This window comes from Polypterus senegalus, chromosome 12 (genome assembly GCF_016835505.1).
Source record: "Polypterus senegalus isolate Bchr_013 chromosome 12, ASM1683550v1, whole genome shotgun sequence".
NCBI lineage: Eukaryota > Metazoa > Chordata > Cladistia > Polypteriformes > Polypteridae > Polypterus > Polypterus senegalus.
This window is the reverse complement of record NC_053165.1, coordinates 55,444,448-55,468,143: the sequence shown is the minus strand read 5'-3', so window position 1 is coordinate 55,468,143 and position 23,696 is coordinate 55,444,448. Positions and strand designations below refer to the sequence as shown.

The 23,696-nt window shown below is 38.2% G+C and overlaps 1 protein-coding gene across 6 annotated transcripts in view; it reads right to left on the bottom strand.

The window, feature by feature from the left end:
• The window catches only part of fbrsl1 (fibrosin-like 1), a 494,424-nt gene that overhangs the window by 243,550 nt on the left and 227,178 nt on the right, over positions 1–23,696 (bottom strand). For all 6 annotated transcript variants that reach the window (XM_039771449.1, XM_039771451.1, XM_039771450.1 and 3 more), the window contains exon 4: positions 18,632–18,667. In XM_039771449.1, the coding sequence (XP_039627383.1) occupies positions 18,632–18,667 (36 nt within the window). The remainder of the gene's footprint in view (positions 1–18,631; positions 18,668–23,696) is intronic.

The window sequence follows — 23,696 nt, the reverse complement described above, 5'->3', positions numbered from 1 at the left end:
CTGTAGCTGTAAACTTCCTTCACCTGAACGATTCAAAAACCGAGGTCATTGTTTTTAGTCCCGACTGCAAACAGGCTCCACCCCTTGGCCTCGTTTCTCTTCCCATTCCAGTAACTTCGTCTGTCTCCAATCTTGGAATCAAAATGGATACGTTCCTGAAAATGGATGCTCAAGTCAACAGCACAGTAAAATCCTGCTTTTTCCATCTAAGGCGAATCGCCAAACTCAAGCCTATTCTTTCTAACCACCTCCTGGAATCAGTAATTCATGCATTCATTACGTCCCGGCTTGACTACTCTAATTCCTGCCTTTTTGGTATCAGTAAAGCCACACTTTCTAGACTCCAACTGGCTCAAAATGCGGCTGCAAGGCTTCTAACTGGAAGTAGCAGAATCCAACACATTTCACCAATTTTGAAAACCCTTCACTGGCTGCCGGTTAGATTCAGAATCGATTTTAAGATTCTCCTCCTAACCTATAAGGCATTAAACGGTCTAGCCCCCGCCTATTTGAGTGTCTTGCTCCATTGTCACAATCCCCCTCGTGTTCTTAGATCCACAGATCAGCTGCTCCTAACCGTTCCCAAGGCACGTTTTAAAGCTCGTGGTGAAAGGGCTTTCTCCGTCTGTGCACCCAGGCTCTGGAACTCCCTGCCCTTAGTGGTTAGGCAAGCCGCTTCAGTCGCCACATTCAAATCTCGCCAAAAAACGCACTTCTTCACATTGGCTTTTAATTCTTAACCTGTTTCATTTTCCACTTGTCTTTTGCTATTTTCTCTATTTTATTTGGTCCCTTGACCTGTTTTTAGTATCTCTGTTTTAATTCTCTCTTAATGTTTATTTTTAATATTTTGCTTTTAGTCCTGCTTGTTGTAACTGTACAGCGCTTTGGTCAGTTGTAATGCTGTGTTTTTAAGCGCTCAACAAATAAATATGGTATGGTATGGTATGGTATTTAGACTTCAGTCGTCACACATTATACACTTCATGTCTACAATTTGTCGTTAGTACTAAAACATGGAAAAAGTTTGTCTTTTAGGTATGTGTTCAACATTTCTGTCACCCTACACTTACACAGATCATTGTGGACACGGAACACAAGTGAAATGCATGTGTTCCGAATAACAATATACTCTATTTTTTTAGCCTAGGTACATGACCCACTGATAAACAAGGCTTCATATGGGAGAGGTTTCTGCAGTTTATCCGGTGGTGGGGGGGATGGTATAGCAGGCTGCTTGCTGTTTGGGATTATCGACACATTTACAAGACAAAAGACGCTGAATGGACACATGCGAGTGGTTTAAGGTGGGCCAGATTTACGAGTTTTCTTGTAAGCTATGGTAATTAGCTTGTTAATACGAGTGCCTGCTTTTGGTATGCTCTGTAATGGCCGCAGCCTGCCATTACTAAATGTTATTTTCCTTCAACAACTGATGAATAGCAGCCCATATCTGTGATTCTGTAGGTATGCCCTTTCAATTTTAATGATTAATAATTATAATTATGTATAATTAACCACGGGCGGCACAGTGGCGCAGTGGGTAGCGCTGTTGCCTCGTAGTAAGTAAACCTGGGTTCGCTTCCTGGCTCCTCCCTGCGTGGAGTTTGCATGTTCTCCCCGTGTCTGCTTGGGTTTCCTCCCACAGTCCAAAGACATGCAGGTTAGGTGCATTGCCGATTCTAAATTGTCCCTAGTGTGTGCTGTGGGTGTGTGTGTGTGTTGCCTGTAGTGGGCTGGCGCCCCGCCCAGGGTTTGTTTCCTGTCTTGCGCCCTGTGTTGGCTGGGATTGGCTCCAGCAGACCCCCATGACCCTATACTTAGGATATAGTGGGATGGATGGATAATTAACCACGGTGACTATTAAGTGGACATGATTAAAACATGCCATGGTCTTCTTAAGATACACTTTATTCTCTCCCTTCAGGTGTGTGTCTCAACTCTAATCCTAATTGTCTGGTTTGTGAAACAGTTTAAAAGCTCAATTGCAATGGGATAACATTTTACAACATACTCTACGACAGTAGCAAAAGTATTACATGAATATTTTCATTTGCTGCAATACATTTTGAAGTATTTAAGCATTGTTGTCAGATAGACAGGCACTTAGACATTTGTTTTAGAAACACCATGTTATTATCCTTTAAGGCAGAGGTGCAGCTGTTACTTTCTCTCTGAATTTTATAGAAAAATAAAAAATAAAGTAATTGCAGAAACATTTAAGAAAAGCCAACAAATTTGAGCCAATGCGGATGTCAAACTTGTACCCATCTTATGTGGTTAAGGCTTAGTGTAACAGGAAATAGGTTGGACCTGCATCTTGTCATGAATAGCCTGACTTATTAACCGCAGGAGGAGCCTGCACACTATACGCTGTGGTTTGTATGCTCCAATATATAAACCACAGCTCATATCTTTTTTTCTTTTTTTTTTTTTAAAGAAAGGGAGTCTTTAAGTGATCAGCTTTACTCTTACGTGGTATGGCTCTTGAATGTCATACCATTTATCAGAAGGAGAAAATTTGCCTTTATGCTGTAAAACACCACCCTTAAAAGACAAATATACAGGTCATTAACTATAGTCATTAAAAAATGCAGAAGTACTGTAAATCTCAGATGATCTACTTCTGCAGGAAATGATACGACTACAGATGTGACAATAAGGGCTTGGCAAAAGAAGCAGACTGAGGGGTACAGCGTTAATGGACAGACAAAGACAGAAGCAACAGGCAAAAGTCAGTCTTCAGGGAGAGGATTTAGACAAATAAGTTAACAACAAGAAACTGAAATAAAACAAGCGACAAACTAAACCCATGGTATAAGCAAAAGGATAGCTTATTGAGGTGTGGCCAAGATGACTGCAAACATCTAAGTTCAATTGCTTCCAAAAAGAATCCACAGACATGACATTTTTCATTTCAATAATTAATTTATAGAATTGTACAACACATGTCCCACATAACTGACTGTCACTCTGTATAAAATTATTAGGTAAATAACAACGCTGAATAATTGGCGACAAGCTTCAGACACAAAGTTCCTTCTAGGTATATGAAAGGGGCACCCTATCAACTCTGCACGCATTCCAATGTTATCAGACAATGACTTAATGCTCTGTGATAACTTCTGTTGAGTATGACAGCAAGACCTAGAGCTTGTTGCTTGGTATAGACTTTGGTAAATGTCACAGCAGCTACAACCTACCTTCGCATTGCTTATCCCAGAAGTCCAGCTCAGTGTGGTGTTGGGAGTCTATTTCATAATGACAGCAGAGGATCTCACAATATTCCAGAAAGGAAGGATCCACTTAATAACTCCTCAATATTTCCATTTTCAATTTGTCTATACACGTGTATTTTTAGCAACAGTGACATAAACTATTAATAAAAATAAATGTCTGATTGGATTGGAGTATGCAGACTATGCCATCACCAAAAACAGTGCATAGGTCACAAGCTAAGTAGAATCAGCAGAATCATCGCCATAGACCGCTTGTACATGAAAACCACCAAGCCTGGGTTTGCAATCTTCATTTGACATCATCAAGATGGTACTTTTACCAGGAAATCAGTGTCTCTCTGGCTTTTCACATTTAGTTTTTTGCTTAACTTGCAAATGAACTATAATAATCCAAGATCAGAGATGCATGATAATTAAGCAACCATACTTTTATTGGTTGATATACATTAAAAATGACAACATCAGCATCGGTCTTAAGTATAAACTTTGGTCAGTACCACTAAACGATAATTCAGGCTTGCCAGCATTATCAGTTCAGTGAATAATATTAATACATTTTTCACTGTTCAATGAGGCAGACATTACTGTAAAAAAAATTATAAGCTGCAGCAAAAAAGCATGCATACATGCACATACTGTATGTGAACACACACATTTAAAAAGCAACAAAATAAAAGAGTTTCCTAGATTTGCTGACAGGAGCACATTGCTTATTTGTTCAACAACTATCATTAGCAGAACAGTATGTCAACCATGTGGCCATACTTCTCTGTAAAAGGGGAAGACAAAAGAATTGCTATCTGCTCTACTTGGAAAAAATTAGATAATGTGAGGAAGATGCAGAATTAAATCACTCAACATCACAAATTTAATTACCCATCTGAAGAACCAACATAACAAATTAAACATGGAATTTATAGCTGCTAATACTACCAAAACTAAGGAAAAGCAGATACCAGTGGGTTCACTAGCAATAGCCTCGTACAGTAAATCCGTCAAAACATGAAGATATTTCCTCAAGACAGCACCAGAACTAAAGGAATAAACACCAAAATTATGGAGATGATCGTACTCAATGACCAATGGCTTTCCCTAGTTGAGTACAAGGAAGTCTGTCAGCTACTGAACCATTTAGAACCTTGGTACATTCTTCCAAGCTGGCGATACTTTGCAATTGTCTTGTTGCCTTCTTTATATGATGTGACTGCTACACATATCCATTAACTTTTAATAAGCAGTGTCACTGGCATTAGCTTAACTACAAATTTGTGGAGGTCAGAGGTAAGCATGTTGAACCTGAAGGCACACTGAGCTAAAGAGTTCTATTGTTCTCACACTGCATTAAAAGTTTAGGCTGCATGGCTCACACTTTGCATCTCCGACTGCATTGCAATTGAAAGATGAATAATCATTCATTTTAAGCACTCAGAGTTTGCCACTTCACAGCTGAGAGAAAGAGTTAGTCTCCCCAAGAAGAATGCTATCGCAACCTGTTGGACAGCACATATTATATAGTGTAAAGTCTGGTTGGTTGGAAGCACACTCTTTCTGCATATGGTGCTGAATACAGGCATTCTGCATTCTTCACAGTGAATCAGTGTAGACTTGTAGAAACATGTGAATAACTTAATAACAAAATAGGTGGATATTCATTTACAAATGCTGATTGAATTCCTTCTGTTGAAGTGCTTAAATCTCTGCTTACCAAGTGAGGCTGTCTCAGAATGCTTCATTGGTGTATTATCTGAGCCACTGTACTATCTATCTACTGTCCTTGATTCAAGGAACAAAGATTGATTTTTTTTGACCCGGATACTAAAAGACAAGCGCAACAAGCACTGGAGAAACAGCTGATCGAGATGTCAGCTGGTGACAGAGATGAAGAGGGCAACAGCAAACCACAACAGAAAAAGAACTACACTCGGACAGATATGGTTGCTGCCTCATTGCTGGAGATACTGTACATGAAGAAATTCTTAAGGAACATTTTGTATGTAGCTGCAAAACCACATTCAACATCTGCTGAGGTAAAACAACTGAATCTTAAAAATAATAATAATGATACTAATAATTAGGCTGACCAGAAGTCCAAAATTTTTCTCAATTTTTTTTTTCAACCGACAAAACATACACTGCAACATCCAAATATCCAACCAGTATCATCATACATTAGTTTCTAACCCACAGTCAGGACCACAGAGTGACATGTGGGGACCAGGCACATTCGCTTTGCCTTTACCATCAGGTGTTCACAATTCACGGTTGCTATAATGCTGGCAAAACTGTCATAGCAGTGGTGCACCTTGTGGGTTTTTTCATTTTGGACAGTCGAGTTACTGTGAGGGAAAAAGTATAAGAAATTAATTTAGTGGGGACTTACCAAAAAGGATTAACAGATTTGCCTGAACACTGAAATGCAATTAGCTTTAACTTTTATTCCTTTTGAAAGACGTGCTCCCTGCGTCCAAAAAGTAAAAATATTTGAAAACGAGATGTACTCCAGTTTTAATGCTAACAAAATTTTAACACAAAATAATTCAGCAGTGTACCACATCCTCTTAATATCCAAATGCACACTTAAAAACTTTATATTTGATTGCCAATTATATGACACAATATCCCAAGGATAATGTCATAACAAAAAGTTTTTGTTAATGGTCGTGATTGTTAGAGGGAGTTGTCGTTTTTTATTTACCAATGATCTGGTCAGCCAAATAATAATTTTTTTTTTTTTTATTATTGTACAGGTAAATGTTGGTAAACTTGTTAATTTTTCATTTCTTTAAGATCAGTAACTTCTTGTGGAGCCCCCTATTTCCAGAATTAATATTGCCCTTCAGTATTAGAAAAGCAATGCAGCAAGCACGTACCTCTCGGCAACTTGTATCAATGTGGACAGTGAAGGCCTGTCAAACACAATGAATGAAAAGGGAGACCCACTTTCCCCACAAGAAAGTACTGGCTGCTTAGATATACAGTACCTCAAAGGAGATTCCAAAAGTCAGCAAGTTAATAATAAACATGTTCACCTCTGTTTCACATTCTGCTGTTTTTCTTTTGATAATGCAATATTAGTTTTTCGCATAGCTAAAACCATACAAACCTTAAGTAAATAAAAACAATATATGTACAGCACTATGTGAAAGTCTGGGCACCCCTCAAAGGTTGCATGATAATTGGCTTTGTCTTCATAAGAAAAGATCACAGTAATATGCCATTTTTTACTAGAGAAATGTGGACAAAGAGATATTTATCAGATTAAAATTCTCAGTGTAGAATTATTGAGCTGTATGAAATAAAATAAAATGTTAAAAATGGGATGTGCACAAGTTTGGGAACCCTTTTAATTGCATTAATCTGAAGATCTGTAGTCATTTAATCCTGACAGGTTGCAGCACAAAATTGCTTTGATTTGCTCATTAGACCTTAAACAACAAAGACAGATGTAACCAATCATGAAAAAAATTATTTAACATCGGTAACTGCTAGTTGTGCTTTTCCTTGGTTCTCTCTTAGAGATTGGCAACATGGGAACCTCTAAAGAACTCTTTACTAACCTAAAAACTAAGATAATTCATAATTTTGAATAAAGAGAAGTGTACACAAAATTACAAGAAATTATCATAAAGGTTTGGATTGTCTGTCTCCACAGTCAGAAATGTAGTTAGGAAATGGAAGGCCACAGGAACAGTCCTTATGAAGGAAAGATGCAGTAGGCCAAAAAAAATATTTGAAAGGCACAGCCGAAGGCTGGTTAGAATGGTCACAGACATACCACAAACCACCTCCAGAGAGCTACAAGAACATCTAGCTGCTGATGGTGTCATTGTACATCACTCCACAGTCCAGTGCACTTTGCACCGGGAACAGCTTGGTGGAAGGGTGATGTGTAAAAAGCCTTTTCTGAGTATTCACCACAAGAAGAGTCACATGAGGTATACAAAAGTGCAAGTGGACATGCCAGAAACACTTTAGAAAAAAATACTGTGGATAGATAAGACAAAGGTAGAGCTATTTGGTCACAACCAGAGGTGCTATGCATGGTGAAAAAAACACACAGCATTCCAGGAGAAGAACTTGCTGCCTAATGTAAAATTTGGTTGAGGGTACATCATGTTATGGGGTTGTGTGGCTAGCACAGGTACTGGAAACCTTGTTAAAGTTGAGGGCCGCATGACTTCCTCCCAGAATCAGCAGATTTTTGACAAGACAAGATTTTTGGCATTTTTGGCCATCCAAGTCCCCAGACCTGAACATCATTGAAAATGTATGGACTGATTTGAAGCAGGCTGTCCATGCTCAGAAGCCATCAAACTTGACTGAACTGGAGGCATTTTGTATGGAAGAATGGTCCAAAATACCACCAGCCAGAATTCAGGGACTGGTCATTGACTATAGGAGGCATCTACAGGCTGTTATTTCAGCAAATGGAGGCTCTACTAAATACTGATGGGATTATTCCTTTGGGGTGCCCAAATTCATGCACCTGCCTATTTTTGTTTAAATGCACATTAAACTGGTTCTGTTGGTTCAATAAAAATAATTCACTACTGAAATGTTGCTGCATTCATAAGGTATAAAATATGTTAAAATGGAGTTGCTGCCTCAAAAGCTTAGCAAGTTATACATTAATACACTGATTTTTATCAGGGGTGCCCAAACCTTTACCTAGCACTGTATATGTGTGTGTGTATATATATATATATATATATATATATATATATATATATATATATATACAGTACAGGCCAAAAGTTTGGACACACCTCCTCATTCAATGTGTTTTCTTTATTTTCATGACCATTTATAGCACTCCATCACTCTCCTTCTTGGTCAAATAGCCCTTACACGCTCTGGAGGTGTGTTTGGGGTCATTGTCCTGTTGAAATCGTCCAACTAACCTGACTTCTGCACAACACAACTGCTGGTCCCTACCCCATTGATAAAGCAAGAAATCCACTAAATAACCCTGATAAGGCACACCTGTGAAGTGAAAACCATTTCAGGTGACTACCTGTTGAAGCTCATCGAGAGAATGCCAAGAGTGTGCAAAGCAGTAATCAGAGCAAAGGGTGGCTATTTTGAAGAAACTAGAATATAAAACATGTTTTCAGTTATTCACCTTTTTTTGTTAAGTACATAACTCCACATGTGTTCATTCATAGTTTTGATGCCTTCAGTGAGAATCTACCAATGTAAATGGTCATGAAAATAAAGCAAACACATTGAATGATGAGGTGTGTGCAAACTTTTGGCCTGCACTGTGTATATATATGTATATAAATATAAACTGTATACTGTGTATGTATACAGTATATAAAAAGAGCAAGAGAGAGGGGTCACTGATATTGGCAAAGGCGGACAAAATTATATCGGTTAATGGTACTGACCAGAATTTCTGCATTGATACATCATCCATCCATCCATTATCCAACATGTTATATCCTAACTACAGGGTCATGGGAGTCTGCTGGAGCCAATCCTAGCCAACACAGGGCGCAATTCAGGAAACACACCCTGGGCAGGGTGCCAGCCTACCACAGGGCACACACACACACCCATAAACCAAGCACACACTAGGGACAATGTAGAATCGCCAATGTACCTAACCTGCATGTCTTTGGACTGTGGGAGGAAACCGGAGCACCTGGAGGAAACCCATGCAGATACGGGAAGAACATGCAAACTCCACGCAGGGAGGACCCAGGAAGTGAACCCGGGTCTCCTAACTGTGAAGCAGCAGCGCTACCACTGTGCCACCGGACACAACAAGTCAACATAATATGACAAGAAAGCCATCATAGTTGTTTTTGTTTAATTAATTCTAAATCATGGTGACTCCTGTCCTGTCAACATCCACAGCCTTAGTTTGGACAGCCAGAAAGCAGATATTATAAGTGGAATATCTGCATATTTTAAAATAAAGAAAATGATCAGACTGAGATAAAGATAATCTAGAGAGTTAATCTAAGTGTATCTGTAATTGATTTATCTATTAATAGAAAAACTGGCAATATAATTTCTACAGGAAATCTGTTAGCCAGTGGCTTGATTTGTCTTGCTTGTGCTGGGCCATCTGATCAGAGGAGCTAGTTAAAGCAGATGGTTAAGAGTGATTCACAGTGCTTCATTACACAAGATACTTTTCTTTTAGTCAATCCTGACCCCCTCTCCTCCCACACCCAAATCATACTTTAAAGCAAAAAAAGTCTTCTTAACGCAATGCAGTGAATTAATAAGCAGCAATGTAATAAATCCCTTTGATTCATTGTTGTCTCTATACTATATAATCAGGCTGGAGAAGACATTGCTTTGGCAAGGAATAAAATGCCTCTGGCAATGGCAATCGGCGCCATTTTTAATACAGGATCGCTACTCTTCCATGAAGCTGTAAAGCTGAGATCTTTTATTTTATTGAGCTGTACATGCTATTAACTTTCCTGTTAAAAGTCTGTGGCAGATGAAACCATAGCCCACAGCACATCTCTACTCCCACGATCAGATTCCTCTTGAAAAGCAGCAGCCGAATTTGACCAAAAGAGACTCTGCTCATCTTTTATTTCTTGAAATAAATACTTTCAATATAGGCTAACTGTGCCTATTAACCATCAAGATTTCATAGGCTATAAAAAGCACTTTGGAATTGATGACCCTATACTAAGCATTAATTCTAGCACAATGGCTGTAAACATGCAACTTGGGCAACATCTTGACAAGCCACCACTGTATATGTGAGGTTTTTGTGTAACTTTAGAAATCTGTTCTTTACTACAGAGATTACATGCTGAAGTGCAGCCTAGTGGCAATGAATGAACCCACCGGATATCAAGCCTTACTGCTGTTTAAGGCACTGAAGGCAGAATAAATCCATTTAAAGACAGAAGCCCAAAGGACAAGACAACAAAGATGTAGGACTAACAACTTTATTCCTGCTTCACTTAGCTAAAATAGTTTTTCAAAATGGGCAGTGATATACAGTAAAGTTCCTCTAAATGGTGAGAAAAAGTGTGACACGTCAAGAAGTATATAAAATAAAAACAAAATAGTGGAGATCTGATCTGCTTCAGGCAATGCAAGCGATGTTTGTCTAATTACTATGTTGTTGTGACTATCCAATAAAACTGTTAGTTCACGCTTACACTTGTTATCTAGGCTCTAGCAAACACAAGTCAAAATTGAACTACTGCTCTTTTTTGAAGCAGGTCACTGAAGATCTTATAATTCCTGGGCTAGATTACAATGGACTTTCCACCTTTTCATCTTTATCTTACCAAAACCTAAATGTTTTTAAAAGACTTAAGAGCACTAAAATGAATTTTTATAATTTATCTGAGGTTTCTTACGGATGCAATATATGCATTTATTGTTAACCCCAGTTAAACTGGGTAAATATACAGGAAAGAAAACAATGCGCCTTGAATGGCATCTGTCTGATTTTGTGTGTATGTGAAAGAGAGAGTGCAAAATCACCCTTAAACTGCGCTAATGTAAACTGAACAAAAAGTAAACAAAGGCCAAGGAAAAGATGCAAGTCAGATGTGCTCTGCTGAGCAGAACATCTCGAATGGTGACAATAGGTTTTGAGCCATGTATTTACATAAGTAAACCACAGTAGTTTTTAGAAAAAAATATAGTGATTTGCCAAAGGCAAATTCAGGAGCAAAACAAAGTTTACTATTTGGAAGGATTTACATGTACAACCCAGAACGAGAAAAGGTCTACATTTGGTGAATATATTAATGGAAAGCATGTTCAGCTCTCAACACAGTAATTTACATAGGGAAATATTACACTAGCAATACAGTTTCAGACATGTCCTACACTGGCACCCAAGAGCAGAGAGGTCTTAGAAGAAGCCAAGAATCCTGTTCTACACCAGTAGTACATTCACCACTGTGGACACCTGTATTCTTTTACAACACCAACTTATTATTAGACACTATATTAAAGCTACTTTCATTATTATTAAAATTTCATTGTATTGAATTTAATTATACAAAATAATGCCAATATGAAATGTGGCCATGCATGGTGAACTGCAAGACACTACTACATGACTGAAATGAAAACATCTTTTACTGAAAACAGGCAATATAGAAATATGACTGAAAAACTAGAACTAAAGCATAACATGACAGACTGACTGCATGTTGAAAGAATTGTTACTTGCCATCTGCAAAATGATGGGAAGGTGAAAGTTTTCAGCACACAATTTGCACACCATTGTACATTAAAGTGGGCTGGGAATGCATGTTAAGTGTTTTGCAAACAAACTTAATTTAGTGAGCTATATATCCTTGGACGGCTATGGAGAACTGTAACATTGATTTATAGATGCAGCACTGCATCTATGAGCTTCTGTTGAGTTCAATTGAGACGAAGCAATCAAACTTGCCATACTGGAACAAGTCTCACAGTATATTCAAATGCTTCTGAGAGCAGTAAGTTGCACTTATTGTAGCTCATGAGAACAAGCGTTTAAGACATTGATACACCTTTCACTGATATGATGCAGAAAAAGGGGTAGATAACAGCAAGAAGTAAATTATACAGCTGTGCATCTTTCATTGATCTCAACAAGGTAGAGGATAAGAGCTGCCAATTTCTCAATGATTGCTTTACTGGTCAAGTCATACATCTTTTCCTGCTATGCCTATACCCAGGGAGTATAGGGGATATTATCACAACAGAGAGGTTTCAACTTCATGCACAGTGTTGAAATTCTCATTTTTCTTAAAAGGAAATATTACATTATAAGTTCTTCATAGATACAGTCAACTAATGGGTTAAATTCTTCAAGCAGGAAATAAACAGACAACCACTGCTGAAGTAAAGTTTGATTTAAAATTACAAAAGAAAAAGATACATACATATCAACATTTGGATGACTTTGCACTGCAGTACACTTTATATTATAGGTTTACAGGGTCTTTATTTTCATGTGTACAGAATGCAGTGAAATTTGTACTTGCATATGCTAATCAACATGCAACATGTCTTGTACTACTGTGGTGGAAATATTTAATTTTAATATTCAAGATTAATGTATTTTAATGAAAAAGAAAAAGCTTAGAAAAACTTAAAACTTATGTATCTGTGCATTGATATGCATTTATTTTGCAGTGTTTTGAATTACAAATCTCTCATAACGAGTAACACCAAAGGTTCTGTTCTTTTTTTGCTATGAAAATTTAATACCATGGGAATAATGTATAATGAAGTCTGAATTACAATATGAATTGCATTGTGGGCAACTTGTGTTGTCTTCATTTCTATTCACTACATAATCATTTTTTTTTTTAAACAGCATCATCAGTTCAGCGAAAAAAAAGTTTCTGTTTTACAGTTTGTTACTACCAAGTTAAGAATACTTAGCCCAGTGCTTGGCCAGAGGTGTGTACAGTATATACTAGGGGCCTTCTGAGGAAAATTGAGAAGTATGCAATTATGCAAATAAGCCAAAGTACACATTTTTAAAATCTTTTTATTCAATAACCTATTAATATATAAAATACACTGTGTTGTAATATTCATAGTGCTTTAATCATTAAATGTATTTTCCTGAATATGTAAAATGTCACTAGTTCAATTTCAGCGAGTCTTTTATTTATCATTTGTTATCTGAGTTGGAATTACAACTGAAGGTAAACCAAAAGTCATAAAAACAGAAATAATGTAAACATACTGTTTCACTTGAAAGTTGTGGTGATGTTGGGAGAAGGAAAACCAATGATGTAATACAATTTACTCTTTTTTTTTTCAGTCTTCTGGCAGGATCAGGTACAAAGGCAGGATCTAGTTCTGGACAGGACGAGAGTGCACTCAAGCCCTTACTCACGCTCAGGCCAGTTTACCCAACTAGAATATTTTTGGGGATGGGGGAGGAAAAAGCAGAGGATCCATAGGAAACTCCACACAGACAACAACCAGGCATGTGACTCAAACTTAGGATGTTCCATCTGTGAAGCTTCATCAAAAACCACTGCACCACTGTGCTGCCCTAATCAGAATATTATTAAATTATTATTAATTAGAAGCACAGCATGCAAAGTGTGGACAGTTGCAGTATCTTTTATCAAATAGGCAGGATCCGAGTTCACATGTAGAATCAAATCCCTTTTTGAGTTAATCAAGTTTGTTCTTCATGTGACAGTCTTTGTATATCAACTTAATTTTGTCACTTCTCTCTCAAAATAACATTGGTCATAAGAGGGATAACTTTTTTTCATTTTAATTACGCACTTACTCTTACGGCAGCAAACTGACTTGGTGTATGAATAGTACTTCCTAATACACCTTAGGTTAAAATACCATCCAGTTCATAATGAAACAAGTTCTGCAAATAATTATTACAAAAAATGCTTTTAGTGTTGAAGGAGAAAGCCATGTAGTAAGCCTTTCACATTACGATCACAGACAGCTTCTCAAAAATATTATGAATAGCATACTATAACATCAGGAAAAAAAAATTAAAATAAAAAAGCAAAAGATATATATGGGGACATTAGATTTTTTTCTTCAAATGCATAAAGACTGAAAGATATTTTAATAATGTTAAAGTTTTCTAAAACAGGGAGGCAGATAACCAGGCACAGTCACGTAGTTTAAGCTCCCCCAAGTAATGTGCTGGAGAAAGAAAGGAAAAGAGAGGGAGAGATGGGTTGGGCAGAATATGAGCGAGCGGTTTAAATAAAAGAACTCTGCTCATGGGCTACATTTTTACAGTATGGCTTAAGTACTATAGTCTCTTTCTGAAACATTGATAAGCTTGTAATATAAAGCAATCTATACTAATAGTTAACTACTGCCAGTTCTAGAACACCAAAGTGGGCTGAAATGGTCTCATGCCAGCTTTGTGTTGAAACTGGCCTCTATGAAGATTTGAATTAGAATCTGAAGTGATGCACTATATAATGTATGTAAGTTTTTCAGTACCATACTTACTAAAAAATCTATTCTTCTACAACTAACAAAGCAAAGAAAAAGAAACTGGTCTATTTGGAAATATATAATGTGGCCAGTTGATGGCTACAAGGAGATCTTAGTTAACTGGACCATGAACCAAAGATGATCTAGTCAAAACCATATGGTAAGAGGAATCAAGAATAAACTTTTCATAGCTTGATGAAAAAGACCATTTCTCAAGTTAAAGCATCTTCTAATTTGCCATGTCACTCTTGATTCCTTCTAGTACTCTCTTTATTTAAGTGGATTTAAATGAATTCCCCTTTTGTAACAAAAATCAAAGTGCTTCCAGCAAAAACTGTGGATAATACACTGAATTGCTCTTGCCTAAACCATAGGGTGTGCAGCCACTGGAAATTATTTTAAAACAGCTATTCAATAGACCCTAGAGCCTGAGGCCTTTATCTGGACTACATGATTGATGTGTAGTGGGCCCCGCTGTGGTTAACAGCAATTTTTATCTGTTGCTAGAGGCAACAGTCTGGGTCCCTGGTGTGAAGCAAGCAGCAGGCTTCTGCTCTGAAGCAGGCCCGCACACAGGGATAAACAAACCTGGACAGGCCTCATGGTGGGCGTCTGACACAAAAGGCTCCTCCATAAAGCCTGCCAATGTCAGGCCTCTCACTGAGGCCTGCTGGGTATTGGTTTCTTTTACTAATTTTCCCCGTATGAAAAGATGGTGCTATAGAGGCACCTGTGAGCAAAAGACGCTCACTATAGGGTGAGGAATAGCTACACAATATGACTTAGAACTTGAGGGAAACATGAGGGAGGGGGGGCAAGGAGGAGCAGTGAGAAGACTGTAGGAGCAGTTGGGCTATTATATTATAAGTCTACATAAGGTCATCCTGCAACAGAGCTGAAGGAGAATAGAGTGTTGGGAAGTTCAAAAAACCTCCTCTAATAGACAAAGGTTCTCCACAGAATTACAGCTGCTGATAAAAGCATACCCAAATTCATGACATCACCTACTAATGTTTCATTAAAACAATAAGGAAAGGATGGCATTTCTTTAAGATTTGTCCATTAGAACACAAGTTATATTTAAATGTAAAAAATTGGATGTGTTAAAATATGTCATATGGCAATAACTAAAATTATCTCAAGTTTTATTATTCATATTAACACACTCTCATTCTTTCTTGGTGATCTTACAGTTGTGTTCAGCATTATGTCAGTAAATGATCACACTACATTTCACAAGTATTATAAAAGCTTAATTACACACAAAAAGCAGCACCCACATACAATACATAAAATGTACCATATGTATCAAAAGAAATCCTACAGGCCAGAGTCTTATGGGATAATACTGTGTACTTTAAAATTTTTACACATGGCTGCATGGATCCTAGTGTAATGTTCTTTGACAGCAAACCTTTGATTTAATTTAGATGACAACTGCAATCACAGAGAGATGCAAGTACGAAAACAAGTGAAAATTTAAAAGGACAAGATAGAGGGAGAGCTGGAAAATACTTAAAGTAATAAAGTGGGGTGGCATGTTACCTAAAATGCACATTTGACAACCAAATAAGAGGACTAAATAAAGATTTCCTATTTAACTGAGAGTTGTGTGCCACTTCAGGGTGTTACCATCTAAAATACTTTACGTAAAATAGTGTCAGATGGGGTAAATTAAGCATTTCAAGTTTGGTCATATTAGCAATTATAATTCATAAGAAGACTACGAATTTACTCAGCTTTATCTGGGTCATGAATACTACGAAAAAATCAGTGATTACATATATTAAAAGGTGGTCGTGAGCCTGGAGCAAGGTATAGTTGCATTTGGATTGGAAATAATGCTGAAGATATGGTCTAAAGTAACAAAGAAAGCTCCTAGAGAGTTGGTGATTTCTGAAGTAAATGATATATAAGAAGAAAGATATAAAATCAAGGCAGTGAGTCAAAGTCAAAAAGGGACGTGGACAAATTGGTTAGGTCTGTTGGAGAGAATCATAATGTGGGCCAACATGTGGAAGATCCTACAGGCAAGATTAAGCTTCCTCATTTGGTCAACATATGATATGCAACTAAATCCCAGAAATGTACACCTCTGGTATGCAAAAGAAACAAACTGCAAACTAAGTGACGCACGTAACCAAAGTGTACAACACATTCTCTCTGGCAGCAAGGTGGCACTAACCTAGGGTCAGTATTGTTGATGCCATGATTGGGTTCTTCAGAAGCTCAGCTCAGAAGTTTTGGAGGAATGCAGGCTGGAAGCGAACAGCTTGAGTTCCTTAACATCACAACGGCTAATCTACTTCTTCAGGTACTGTGAAAGTGCACAGAACATCACCCTGAGGCAGTGACCTGGACTTAAACCTAAAAGCTACCTGAAAGTGAATGCCACCTGAGGTCTAACCATCAGACCAGATATCATCTTGTGGTCGATCTGTGCCAGGACAGTCATCATGGCTGAGATCACTGTCCTGTTGGAACTGTCAGAGATGATGATGGAAGCCTACAATGTAACACAGTAGCTTACTTGTAGAAGTTGGCTGAAGAGGCTTCATTGGAACATCCAAATAAGGATTTCTAAACTTTGTCAGAACTGCTGGTTCCAGACAAAACAAAGTGGTCAAAGAATTGACAGAGGAGACACAGCATAGATGAAACAATGCAAAATGAGGAGTACAAGGTACCTAGGGTTGGCTGTATGGAATGGTAGGGAGACACTGCTACTGCTGCTTCACCATCCTGAGATGTTCAGGGATTAAAAGGGAGACACATCAGGGAAAAGTGGTTCCTTGCCTGATGATCCTACAGCTGGCCAACTGGCACAAGCCTAGCACATAATGAATACCTGTAATTCCATGTGCGTGCAAAGAAGTGTAAAGTTCATATCAAAAATGGGGAGCTGCATAACATCTGATTATATGCTACCTATGATTAAAACTTCCATGAGAAGATCTCATCACTAAAGAGAATTTTTAGACTATTGCAAGGAATCTACAAGCACACAGCAAAATCATTCAAGTTGTAGATAACAGTGACATGATGCTATTTGGAAATCAGTATGATAATAGAAGAAACTGAAAAATTTTGAAAAAAGTACATTATATTCAAGAGCAAACACTTTTGTGCACGGTTAAAAAACAATCAGTCTGCTTCTGTGGATGCAAGCACCTCCTCAACTGGCTCTGGCAGAGTGTCTTGTTTTAAGAGTGCTTGCTCTCAAGTGACGAAACAGATAAAATGACCCTACTTAAAAAAAAAAGACATAATAATTTCAACAAAGAAGCTGAAACATGTCTTTTTTTTCTTCTTTTCCACACCCAAGATCAACACGTTGTCAGAGTGGCAAAGGGTTTGCACTTCTGTCATCAAGCAGCGAGGAGTTAACATCTGTATAAAAATGCAAAGATAACAAGCAACAGTGAAAGATAAGGTTTCATCTTACTGAAGATTTCTCAGAAACTGATGCTTATCAGGCCAAGGGGGTGACCATCAGATAACCTAGTTATCCCCCGTTATGCACTGCTTCTCAAGCCTGCCCTTACTGCCATTTCCTGCACACCTCTGAAACCTCACTGAGACAGCTCAGGCCCCTCAGTTTAACCACAGCAGCAAGGGCTGACAGCATACAGCACAAATAACTCTCGCAGTGCAAACCAGGATCCTGCCGCAGGCTCGAGGTGGGCCAGACCACAGATCTCAAGCGGCGATAAAGAAAGCAGAAGGCTTGAGAACTTGCAACATCCTGTTTGAATTCTCTCGGATTCTGCCAGTTGGTAACTCATAAAGACACAAGTTCTTTCCGTTGCTACTGGAGTCACGCAGCACTGTGGCATGCTTATTTTGTTATCTCTCCTGTCAGTTACAGGAGGAAGGCACATCATAGCAAGCAACTCAACGACCAACACTGGTAATGCTGAATAGCACATCTAATGTTTCTTATTTTAGATGTTCCTTAAGGTTAAAAACATCATACAAAGAATAAAGTGAGAGCTTTTGACTCTGTGAGCTGGATGCCATGCTGTATTGCAGTCTCTTCATTTTAAGTGTCAGTGTTCTGTGTCTCATGGTTATTCAACCAAAATACAACCTTCAAAGTAAGTTATTTCTGTTGTATCTATTAAAGAAATCTTTTTTTCCAGTGATGATTTCAGGGTGACCAACTGTTTTAAGCATCAACATGTCACTGACATACCAACACAGCTGTGCTTGAATATACACATTCCACTTTTGTCTTGTTTATTGGTAGAATGTTTCATAATATTTCCATGAACAGCACACTTTTGCAGGACATGGCAGCCTAAAGTCACCACCTTTTTTTATTAGACAAAGAAAGTAAAAAGCTTCTCCAGAAAATAAAAAAAATAGCCATAAACAAAGGATATTTTTCAACAAAAAAACAACTGCATGCATTACACTGTTTCAAGTGTCCGCAAAAACAAAAGGAAAGCAAACTGGCTTACCGAATAACCCCGGCCTGAAAGACTGTGAGTTGAACTCTGTGGAGAGAAAGAGAAGAGAAGTGAGCAAAATAGTGTGAACACATTCTTTAAGCCTGCAAGCAAAATAAAGTGATGCTATGAACTAGACCCCACTTTCAATAGGCAAACAAATACCTATGGTGATCATTTACTTGCTTGTTAATGTAAATAGTCCGCACCTCCAAATACACTTTCATGTGGCTGAAATTCAATGTACTGTATATTACATGCAAATAAAAATTTAGAGGTTTATGTGTTCTCAGAGCAAACATGAGAATGCACAAGATGTGCCATTTAACCAGCTTTGAGAGTAGTAGGATTGTTGAAACTAAACATAGTAGTTCCAGCATCTCACAAACAGCTTCCCTCTTGGGTTTTTTCAAGCTCTGCAGTTTCTACAATTTACAGAAAATGATGCGATACATCAGGGGAGAATGGTCAAATTTGATCGCGCTAACCAAAGGCACAGAAACTTTCCAATAACTGCCTATTACAGTGGGGTTCACAAATTTATCTGAATATGGCAACACATGGCACCTTTGAGTAAATAGTCTACAGCAGCACAGAACCACATCATTGAACACTAGAATCCCTAGTCACTATCCTTTTCCTACAGCCCGGAAGTACTTGCCTGTCACGAGGATGGAAGGAATAAAGTGCTTCCAGGCTGACAAAGAAAAGAAGAGTTTTGATTTGACCCGGAAGTGCTAGGAAGTCACATGGACTGCAGAGTAAGGAGCACTTCCGGGTCATGTACTATAAAAGGACTATGGGAGCTCCCAGACAGCGAGCTGAGCTGGGTGGTAGGAGGGCAACGCGTCTGGGAGTCGGAGGATTGGTTATTGTTATTATTATTGTACTGTGTTTATTTATGAGTAGTGTAGAGTGGAGGGTGCTTGGTGCACATAATTATAGTAATAAAAATAATTATTGTAGCACTTTTACCTGGTGTTTGGCGTGGTACCTGAGGGTTCAAGGGAGCGATAGCGCCCCCTACTGTTACAGTATTTAGTTTGAATTAGACATGAAGGCTCTCCAGGCACGGTAAACAATGGAAAAACATTAATGGGAAAATGTATAAAATAAATTATATATATATATGCAAGTTAAGAATCTGAACTGAAAAAGGGCACCTGGCTCTTTGTTGTCACCAAAGGGTCTGGATATTTGGCCGGCAACATCAGATAAGGTGAACTCTTTGTAAAGGGTAAGGGGTTGGGAGCATTGCTCTAATCCGCAGACGGGAGAGACATCCAGGGCTGAAAGTTTAACACAAAGCAGTGCGATGTTTGTACAGTGGCACTTAATCCTCACTTCGCCTTCCCATTGTCTAAGTAAAACAAACAAAACAAGTGATGAGCAGTGACCAGACACCTTTCAACTGGAGCCATCTGAGTGCTACCTACTCTCTTGCTGGCCCTGACTCAGTAAGTGGAGATTCCTGTAGGGAATGAAACAAACAGCTACTGACAGCACTTCAAATAAAACAAATGTAAAGTTTGTGCTGTTTAGATCTCCTGCCCTCTCCCACCTCGGGATGGAAGCGGCTGATTCAGAGTAGCAGCAGAAACACCTCTACAACTTAAAAGACGGCACTGTTTGAGTGAGTAGGGTACACAAAATAATTCATTCAAGATATTACAATTTGTCAATAGACAATAAATTTGCAGAAACTCAGCATTTAAAGAATTAGTACAGAGCAAGCAATCTCTATATGAGAAATGACATCCATTTGGAGAGACTGAAGGGATAAAACACAAATATGTATACTGCTACTCATGCACATGTTTAAGTTAGTCAATATAAATAATATATAAAGAAAAAATAATGCACAAAAACTACCCTGAATTGTTTGTAATGATCAGGCTACAAAACAAATAACATTTTGTTCTGTGCTAGTGTTAAGATGATTTATTCTGAAGGTAAGAGAATAGGGTAAGTATGAATGCAAAGAACACTACAACCATAAATAAATTAAACTACTTTCATGGCCTCATTCCCCTGGAACACCTTTCATTTTAAAACAATCCCTAGTTGAGATATAAATTAAAAAATGCCCTGCTGTGGTACACGCAGGGTTCTGTGACTCTATTTTCTATAATTTACTACTACAGTATTTGTTCTATAGGGAAAGAAGCACCAGGACAGGCTATTGTGAAGAAAAGGATTTCGTGCTAAAGGATACCATTTTAGGTAGGCCAGAATAAACACAGCATCACGGCCTCTTTTGGACACCTGCTGATGTCATTGCTGAGGGGTCACATGTCTGCTGCATCTCACCTCTCAGACCAGATACTGTGTGGCAGCACTGCCACAAACTTCCAGTCATCATTAGAACTGTCAGATTCATCTAGAATTTCAATCTTTATTTAATGTCTGAAGCCTAAAATCCAAATGCCAGTATTGTTTCCTGTGTGCGCTTAACTCTGTGATCACCTAAAATGGTTTTTACCAACAGGAATCTTCATTAATATTTATAATGTTTTGGGCTTTCAAATTTGCTCAGTCAGTGATGTATTGTACCAAAGGTGTAATAGGCACTTGTGATTTGTAAGTTAATTTGAACAAAGATGTGATCCAGATAAATAACAGTTTCTGTTGTTTCCACCAATGAACTGTACCATACTGGAAATCTTTACTAGGTAGCTCTGTATGGCTCAGTTTGCCTTTGGATTGATACTACTCCACCATTCACAAAGAGATTGAAGATAGAAAGACATGATTTGCAGAGAAGCAATTTTTATTAGTTGTGGTAATCACCATCTCTGTCTTTCTGTGAAAAACTGGGAGGATTAAGATGTCTTTAGATTTTTTTGCCATGTGGTGTTTCTACTGGTCCTTAGTGTATTATCTACTAATGCAACCCCATATAAACGGAGCACACTGGTTGGCACCATGACAGACACAGTCATTTACAAACCCCCAATACTTTGGAGACTGAACAAACTATTATCATTAAGTGCTGAGGAGAAAAATGTCCTGACCAGTTCCAAGAGATTGCTGAGAACAGGCAAGAACTATGTTTTCTCTCCTGTGAGTTTCCACAAAGAAACTGTATAAAGCCCACATTTTTGGACTACAGCAGCAGTGATTAAAAACAAAGCCAATGCCACTATGGACAAAATAGCATTTCTTTCAGTACTGAAGTCAAGCCTGCCAGTCCTCTGTCTCCTTATTTATAACACAACAGATCAGAAAATACTGTAGATGGAATTTAGCCATCAAAACAAAATTTATTTTTGCTACAATTGCCAGGAAAAAAAAATGTTGTGGAAATGCACAAAATATTTTTATAAAAGAAAACAAAACACTGCCAATAAAAAAATACTCAAGACACTAGTCATCACAAGGTAATGCAGCCATTGTAATCAAATAATCAGTAATCAGGAAAAAGGCAGAAGAAATGATTAAAATGGACGTTTAATACTCTCTCTTTTAAGTTAGAACTATACATCTGAAGACCATCTATCAATTTTTGGTAATGCAAATTTTCTTGGCAACATTGGACACATACTGAAATGTTTGTCCTTTACTAAACTTCTTTTTCCTTAACAATCTTGCTTTTAGAGAGGGTGTGAACAAGAACTATCACGTCAGTTATGCCTCACCTGCTTACATTTAAGGATGCAGATACACTGTCTTGCTAGAATTAAGAAGCAAGGCACTGCTCAGTTATGACACACTAAACGGTCATTGTTTACTATCTGCAACACAACAACATTAAAGGGATTCCATGCTTTCACTAATTGTGGGTAATTTTAAACTCTTGACTTGCCCTATTAGTGATTTTCAACTTTTTTTTACTTCACAGCTTATTCTTAGTGTTAAAATTCCATTTCATTAATGTAACACAAGTACCACAGTAACACCACTTGCTTTATGTGCTCTCAAGGAATCAGTTGCTGGAAATGCATATACAGGTATACTTAATACGTACATAATAAAGCACTTTTCACCTACACTAAATAAAAATGTATTATTCACTTTCTTTTAAACTTAAACACATAAAAATAGTGCATCTACTTGGAAGATGAGTAACTAATGAGACCATAATTTAAAAATAATGAAAGAACTGTAGAAGCTAAACAAAATCAGAAGAAGAAAAATTATACCATACCATTTTCCAAATCTCCTTAATCCTGAGCAGCATCACAGGTTGCTGGAGCCTACCCCAGCAAACACAGGGGTGTTTGAAACCCTGGATAGGGTGGCACACTAAGCAATACATTTCTTTGAAACCAAGTATAACATGGACAAGTAGGAAGAAGCTAAAAGATACTACACTGAAGAACTGTAGAGACTCAAAACAAGTATTTGAGGAAGGCAGAAGAAATTATGTAAAAGAGACAGCCAAATAGTGGTCAATGGGGAGGAAGGAAATTAAAATCATTATTGGGAAGAAGGAAAATGTTGTTCATTAAACAACATAATCAAGTCAAGTTGGGGAGCATGCACTGGTACAGTGTGTTGTCACACCCACTACACGACGAAACAACTTGGGATCCTGGTTTGCAACCCCCCAGGCAGACACACGGTCCAGTCCCACCCTCCGGAAATGACCCTCTATCTGCCGCAGCCAGGTGTTATGTGGGTGACCCCTTGGCCTGGTCCAACCACTCAGGTCCCCAACAATGAGGATCACCCTCAGGGAAACGCACCACATGGCTGTAGTGCCGTAACTAAGACTCCTTTCACATTGCAGGTAATGTGCCTCATTCGGGACTCCATGAGCAACCGCTCATTTGACACAAGTCAAACCAGCGGTAGCCAAGGATTTTCCGGACAGATAAAGTACCAAAGGAGTCCAATCTTCGTCTCAGGATAGTGTCCATGTCTCGCAACCATATAGCAAGACAGGAAGCAGCAGGACTCTAAAGACTTGGACCTTTGTCCTTTTGCATAGATATCGGAAGCACCACACACCCCTTTCCAGCAACCTCATGACCCTTCCCATGCACTCCCAATCCATCTACTGACTTCATAGGAAGAGTCACCAGAGACATGAATGTTACTGCCAAGGTAAGTAAAGCTCTTGACAAGGTCGACA